The following is a 7,706-nucleotide window of genomic DNA, read 5'->3' as shown; positions in this document are numbered from 1 at the left end:
CCCAGGGCTTGCCCTAATGCACGCTCAGGTCACAGCCAGATGTCCCCTCAGGACTGACATGGAGAAGTTTGCCAGACATGCCCCATGGAGTATAGTCAGTATTACTGGGAACTATGAATTAATCCTAATTGTTTGCAAGCCTCTTTGCAATGTTTGCATATAAAAAGTTGGCCACCACAGAATTACCCAGGGAATATTATGACATTCATATTTACAACAAGTGCTGTGAGATAAGTTGACCTGGTTATAGATGATTTTATTTCTAGCATTTATTTTGGTTTTGGCAAACTCCCTCAAAAGTCTTAATTTTGATTTTAGTTCTTCACTGAAGAAGCCATATCTGACAGTAGATATTAATTTTTTATTTTTTATTATGTTAAAAGTCTCTGAGAAGATCAGCAAAAATCACTACATAGTCATATACACAGCAACTAGCTTAGACTAGCTAGTTATCAAAGAAAATGGAGTAGAAAGATAATGATATACAAGCCAAAAAAAGAAAAGAAAATTTGCAAAAATAAGGTTATTCTCATGATTTTGGCATTTCGATAAATATTAATGTATTGAAAAAACAAATTCACAAGAAATACAGGGTAAGAATAAAAGTTGTATGGGAATTTCCGGTAGTTCTCTGAGTTTCAGACCTTATGACTGCTTGTACTCTGTTATCTCCCAAGTCATCTGTGCCTGCCATGCATTTGACAATACATGTTTTGTCAAGTCAAACAGGCTTCCTTAGAAAGAAAGAGGTGACATTATTACTACTCAAGTAGGATTCTCTATTTAATGCCGAGGTAGTAATTCACATGACGTCTTTCAGAAATGCATTTACAAATAAAGACATAAATGTAAGTTATTTTGCCTTTGAGAAATCTCAGGGTTGTTTTGCTGTCAGCTGTATCAATGAACTCCAGATTTGAAAAGGAAAACTGTAATTACTGGATTACTTGGTGCTATAATATTCAATATTATGGTAACAAGGAATTAATTAAATATACTATTGGACTGAGGAATCCCTGCCTTCTAGACTCAAATTCACAGTCTTTAATTGGGTATTTAGCAGAAGGCATATGGATATGCATTAAGGCACTTGCTTAAGTTGTCTGACATTTTGTCTAATCCTTTCAGCTTCTATACACCAAAAAGTAGATGTGAGTCTTGCCCTCTACTCCTGAGCTGCATAGATGGAAAAAATAAGAGTAAAAATAGTTGTCACTTAGGTGTGACAACTGCACTATAATATAAATGGTTTTACCTGTCAGTGTTATAAAAACTAGTGCTTCTAGTGGGACAAATGTGGCGAGAACTTTTTCGGTCCTTCCTCAGACAACGTTGATTTCCCTCATGGATAGCTGAAGATGGTGAACAGCAGAAATAGCACACTAGCTGGAATTCTCTAGGAGGGACAGCATTGTACTTTGCTCTTTCAGACTTTGTAGATTTAATGGATATTTGCATATTCTTATCGGCTCCTTTACGATATTTGCTGTTCACACATACAGCGTGATCTTCCACTGAGCCTCGTGTGCTTTGCAGAGTTGATGAGTCTTCTGCAGCAGTCTCCCTTGGTGGGATACCAGCACTTTTTATTATTGCTAGAAAGAAAAGATCAAATGCAGTTGGAACAGGAAGTTCTGTGGTTTGTGGTGGTCTTCAGCTTATTGGAAGTTCATTCTTCAGATTCAGAGCTCTAAAAACCAGTTCTATTTCTGCCCTAAATAGCTTTTTCTTACCATGGTGATTTCTGTATCTCAGAGAACTCTGTCTGAGAGCACTGAAGCCGATTGTAGTCTTCACTCTGCAACTCGCTGTGATCTTTTGTAGAGGCCATGAAGGGTCTCAAAGGTAAAGAGCCTCAATGATGCTTGAAATGCCGTAGATGACCTAGGCAGAGAGTAGGAGACAGGTCAGATTCATTCATAGCCACCTGTGTCAGATGGAGTTTTCTTGTAGGGAGAGTGTCTGGCAAACATTCCCTGCAGAAGCTGCTCTGTGTGAATGTCAGTCAGGAGTTCAGAGCTGCTACCAGATTAAAGACTGACTTAGCCAATAGTGCGCTTCTACCATTACCATTAGCTGCACAGTGGCTACAAGCCCTTCAAAAATGTTTTGCTCCAGTCAGCTTCAGACATCTGTTCTAATATACACAGACTTCTGCTGTCACAGCTGAGGTCAAGAGGCATTTTGATGGTGATTTTGTTAAGTGTATGTTCTAGTACCCTTTGCATATGCTATTGTGCTGCTTCTTCATCAAGACATGACTATCATTCTTGCTGATTTTGAAAAAAGTGTGTTAATTATGTGAAACACTGAGCCCAGCCCAAACATCAAAAGTACTTGTAGGTGCTCACCTTCCCACTGACAGTTGGCTTGACAAAACCAGTGGTCTGTGCTTTACCATGCATGACCGTATTCTTTGTGCAAAATTCTATATGCTGGTTTGCATGTATGTATTACATCTGAAATAATTACAATTCCCATACTTCTTCCATGAATTCCTAATTCTAAAATGCCTGCTTCCATAACTTCAATTAATACTAGAGTTGTTTTCATTATTTTCATGTTGTGCTCTCGTTATCATAAAATGAGAATGCTTCAGTTCAAGCAGAGGGAGTGGAAAAAGGACAGATCAGAAGCTGCAAGAGTTGAAGGCAAAGAAAGAACTGTTAAGTCTTTTTCTTCAAGCAGAAAATAATTTATAAATATTTACTAGAAGGATTCATAACAGATTTAAATGAACTTTCACAATCTTAACAATGTCAGCATTTACCAAGCAGAGGGGCAGTCCCCATTTCTATCGAATTTAAACCTACCCACAGTAGTGGCTGTGAAAATTTGGGGCACAAAACTTTTTGCTCTGTGTCTCCTACGGGTTTGAAAAATCACAGAATTAAACAATTAACAAAAGTGACTCCAGACTGCCTCTGGGAAGACCTCAAGACTCCCCTCCACCTCACCTTAGAGCCCATTTTCCTGAATTGCTGCTAAACCTCCAAAGGGGATAAAAGGCTGAAATGAAGGGACTGTCTCTTTTTAGAAAATGGAACATGTTGTAAATAGTGCTCTGCATTGTTGACACTCTTTTAAGCACTATTTGGGGCAATGCTTTGGACCTATTTGTCTCTCTTGAAATGAAACTATTGGTAGCATTAGCTGATAATTTATTCTAAGCAACATCAATTGCTGAAAATGACAACATTCCAGAAGGCTTATTTGAAATACAGTGTATTGTGTAATTCTTTTTATTTGTCTGTTGCACAATCTATTTGCTGATACTTGTTTCTCTCCCTCCCTCTCTCTCCCCTAGGCTATCAAACAAAGCTGCCCAACCTTACACTCATCCATCATCCTTGCGTTATTAAGAGAGTAGCTGCAGAACATTTACAAGTGCATAGGATGGATTGCTGGCTGCTTTTCAAGAACACAGTCAGTGCTACAAAAACTTTGCAAGATGGCAAATTTTCTCATGTTTCCTGTTCCTTGCTCTGCTAGGACCTGCTAGAAGGAATAGTTTATTGAATTTAGGGTTACTATGCCAAAGCTGTTACTCATTCATGTCTAGTACCGGATTTTAATTTTATCTGAATAAAAATATTTATTTTTTGGTAGCTGTGTCTTGAAGAGGTTTTGGGATATATTAGAAAGAAGGAAGGAAGGGATCAGGATAAATGCAGACATTGGAGGACTAGTGTTATAAGACTTTCTCAAGGTTAGTCTTAGAAAAATCAATGCACAGAAGTAGAGGTTAAAAGATTTTAAGTATCTCACATGAGGAGTGTAACCAAATGGAAGTCAAATAGATCATATTGCATGATGACTTCTTAGTGATTATAAGAGACAGGTTGGGATGGAGTGGAGTTGCCATGTAATAATCTAAGTCTCTGATCAGCAACTTAGGGTGTGCAGAAAGGTGTCTATGCTGGTGCAGTACAATTTATTCCCACAGCCTGAAGAGCTGGGAAACACAGTGCAAAGGATCCATGCAGGCCAGCACTGAACCAGACACGATGTAGCCCTGAGAGCTGTGGCAGCTGAACATGATTATTCTGTCTTACAGCCCCACTTGGCATATCTGCACATTACTTTGCTGGGCTGTGTGAACTTGCCAGGTCAGCTCAGTGCTAGCTTGAGGATCTCTGCATCATGTTCTCTGCAATTTAAATGTACCCTTGAAAACAAAGCTAATCTGTTTGACTTCTAGAGGGGAGAACGCTTCCTGACTAGCCAGCATTGGTCAATTAAGTGAGACTATTGGAAGACAAAAATTTGTCAGTCTGTACAATGACTTTCTAGACAACAGTATCCTGGCAGGCACTGACAAGCTGCTCCATTTGAGCATCTTATATTCTGCTCATTGAAAAGCTCCAGGCTTTTCTTTGCTGGTTGCAATAATGGCAAATCCAGAGATTAGTAAACAGTTAGGAGGTTGTTCCCAAGAGGATGCAGTCAGTGGCCAGGAGCTGGCACTGGGCACAGGACAATGTTGGGGAGAGGTTCTGGAGTCAGAGAAGCAGCCATCACAGTCAGCCTTAGTGGGAGGCAGACAGACAAACTTATATAGATAATTCTTTTGTTGTGGGACCTTTTCCACTCTCTTGCCTTTGTTCTGAAATCAAGTTCTGCTTTAGCAAGGCTGCTTGCTGATGGGCACCACTGTGCTGGTGGAAGCAGAACTGAAGTTTAGTCAGGACTGTGAGATAATTACATCTGACTGCAGGGAAGTGGAGCCTGGGAGAGTCATGGGAAGAGTCTGGAAGCCTGGCACTAGGAGGGGACGCATCTGATGAGATCAGGAATGTAATTTACACAATTATAATGACAAAATTTATAAACTTGTATTTTTAAATTTTTTTCTGTGCCAGAACAACAACTGGTCACAAGCTTTTGTTTATCATCCCCAGTAAATTTGGCATGTCAGAGGGCATTTAGTATCAGGAAAAGTAGCATAGTTATAGTACTAAAACATGAGTAATTTTCAACAGCTTCACATTGTGAGTTGCCACGCAATAACAACAGTGCTTGGTGACTCCACCCTGCTTGCACAGCAGTTATCTGGCTTTTACCATTCTATTTCATGTTGTGATGGACCTCAGCAATCACAGCACAGAACAGTGTTAAGGGAACATTTACCAAAGTTGTTGTTTGTGACAAAATATCACAAATTGAACTACAATGACATGAGACATTGAGGATAAATTTCAGTGATAAATTCTTCTACACAGGAGGGAAGCTGAACTGTGTAGAAGAAAAAAGCTGAAAACTGATGATTCCTCCCCCTATAGCTGCACGCCTCTCCTCCCTTTTGTCACTTCCCTCTGACTTTTCTTCCTACTGTATCTTGCTGTGATGTACATCACAGCTGATATCACCCAGCCTTATCAATCCCCTGCCTTACCTTCTGGCTTTCCTCTTCTTCTCAGTGACTTTTCATCTGGAGACCCCATCTCACTAATTAGGCTTCCCTCTGCCCCCCCTCCATCCTGCTGTGGCCTTCAACTCTATCTCAACAGTTTCAACAAAATCCCTGGTTATCAACCTGATATTCATCAAGCACATTTCTCTTCCCCTTGTTTTAAGTCTCCTCCAGTACAAGCCTTTGCCTTTGCTTTACTATTTGGTACTTCCATTGCTCTCCAGCCTTGAATGCCCTCAAAGCTTTCTTAGCACTTATCTAAGTCTTCAACTGTTGTCCTTGAGCTTCTGTGTTGCACTGACACCCTGAGTGCTGGCTATAACCCCAACACAGTGTGAGGAAGAATGTGTCCACAAGAAGCACTGAATGTTCACAGAAGTTCACCCTGATTTTAGAGACAATTTCCAGTCTCTGGCTGGCACATCTGATTCAAAGAAAAATCAAACTTTCTACTTTCAAATTTGTCTTCTACACATCATTTCAGTTTATCCCTAAGCAAAACAATCCTGCCTTTTTCCTTACAATAGGAAGTAAACCTATTTTATTGGATTATTCTGCTCACTCTTTAACTCCTAGGGCAAATTATCTGCCCAGACAGACCAAGAAAGTCTGCTCCATTTAACCCTGCTATATTTGCACCAACTCAGGAACGAGCTTCTTAGACTTCACTTCTTTGCACTCTTCCATTGTCAGCTTCTTTGTCAGTCTGCTTCATGCTGCCATCACCCACACAGCAAATAGTGGCAAGGTCACTGTAAAATTTATAAAATTGCTTATAAAATATTGCTTTATAAAATTACCCCTTATGCTTGACTCAGAAGCAGTTCCATGTACCAGTGCCTAGAGAGACAGTGAGGCTTATTCTTTTCAGGACAAGCCATGCCAGGCTAGAAGGGAGCAGCACGTTTTTCTTTTTTCCTTTGAAATTCTTAGGATATCAAAAGGATCTTATTCTGATGCTATTTTCTGCTATCTTCAGATTATTTTTATTTCCACTCTACCTGTCTGAGTAGATTTTTCTCATCTTCCCCTTCTCTGTGAGGTCCAGAAACATTATAATTGTTTCCCGTATAGGGCAAATTATGCCAAGAGTCAAGAATGTGGTGGATGCTAATCTGGGTCACACAACTTTCACTCAATTATCTAGGCCACCCAATCTTGACTCATTTCAGGTAATGAGTTCAAGATAAATCTTTATGCCATTCAGAAGATAATATAACTAGCTGATGTCTTGTTTTCTCTGTGAACAGAATTTCTAGGAGCTTTGATTTCCAAGCTGATATTAGTGGGTTTGGTTTTTTTTTCCATTGTCTCATGGACTAGAGCAGTCCTTTCCATGCCAAACCAAGAATGGTTGCAGGAATTTCCTACAGACTGACCACTGACAGAAAATAAACGCATCAGACCTCTGTAAGAAACAGAGTAGACCATTCTTGAAGGCAAAACATCTCACTTGACATCTTGACTGGAATTAAAAATCCTGTTGTATGATGCTAAAAACTTCAACCACCTTCTACTGAAAGTTGTTTAGGATAAAACAAAGTTCTAATTCTCATTCTTGTTTTTAAGGTGAATTTAACTCTGTTAGAGGGAGCAAAATGGAGAACATGGTACAAAAATGACACAGTATGTTTTCTGAGTACAAAACCCATCTTGCTGTCTATCCTTAGAGGACACAATCCATCCTTAGCTGGTTTGTACAGGTTACCATCAGAGCTGTAATCTCACAAAAACTTACTGTCACTAGGAAAATAAGCACATTAAAATCACAAATCACTTGAACAGAAAAATGTAAATCTTGATTTGCTGTCATCAGTCCCCTGAAGTGCCTGGTGCTGGCAGAAGAGGTCTTTTAAAACAGTAGGCCAGCTGCTCAGCTAGTATAAATCAGCATAAGATGTTATGAAGAGGAAAAGCATTGGTACTGCTTAGAGGTTGCTTTAAAGAGATCAGTGAGTAACTAAATGTTTAAAATGCCCACTGGGATGTGTATAAAACAAAAAGTCTAATTTACAGAGAAGAAGATTTAAATTATATATGAAAAAAATATTATCTAGTGGCTAAGCACGAGGCAGGCTGTGTTGCTAATCTCCTTCACTGGGGTTTCATAAGAACTGATTAGACCAACATCTGTCACACATGGATTCTGGATTCTGCTCCAGTGGAGCTGAGCTGCATGGGCTCTGGAGATCTCTTCAGTGCTTGCAAAACATGAAGAAACGGACCTCAGCATTGAAACACTTAGGGATTAGCAAAACACCTTTGTCTCCTCACTTCCTGTTCAAGACAGACC

General features: G+C 39.6%; 1 protein-coding gene across 6 annotated transcripts in view; it reads right to left on the bottom strand.

Annotated features, from left to right (window-relative positions):
* Window positions 1-364: 364 nt before the first annotated feature.
* The window catches only part of LOC148223902 (uncharacterized), a 53,536-nt gene continuing 46,194 nt past the window's right edge, over window positions 365-7,706 (bottom strand). For 4 of the 6 annotated variants that reach the window (XM_088163265.1, XM_088163264.1, XM_088163267.1 and 1 more), the window contains one exon: window positions 365-1,884. In XM_088163265.1, the coding sequence (XP_088019391.1) occupies window positions 1,856-1,884 (29 nt within the window). In that variant the 3' untranslated portion in view covers window positions 365-1,855. The remainder of the gene's footprint in view (window positions 1,885-7,706) is intronic. The other 2 variants (XR_015803069.1, XR_015803070.1) reach the window with 1 other exon arrangement.

This window comes from Sturnus vulgaris, chromosome 4 (assembly GCF_052056855.1).
Source record: "Sturnus vulgaris isolate bStuVul1 chromosome 4, bStuVul1.hap1, whole genome shotgun sequence".
NCBI lineage: Eukaryota > Metazoa > Chordata > Aves > Passeriformes > Sturnidae > Sturnus > Sturnus vulgaris.
The sequence above is the reverse complement of the archived record's forward strand: the minus strand, read 5'-3'. Positions and strand labels throughout refer to the sequence as shown.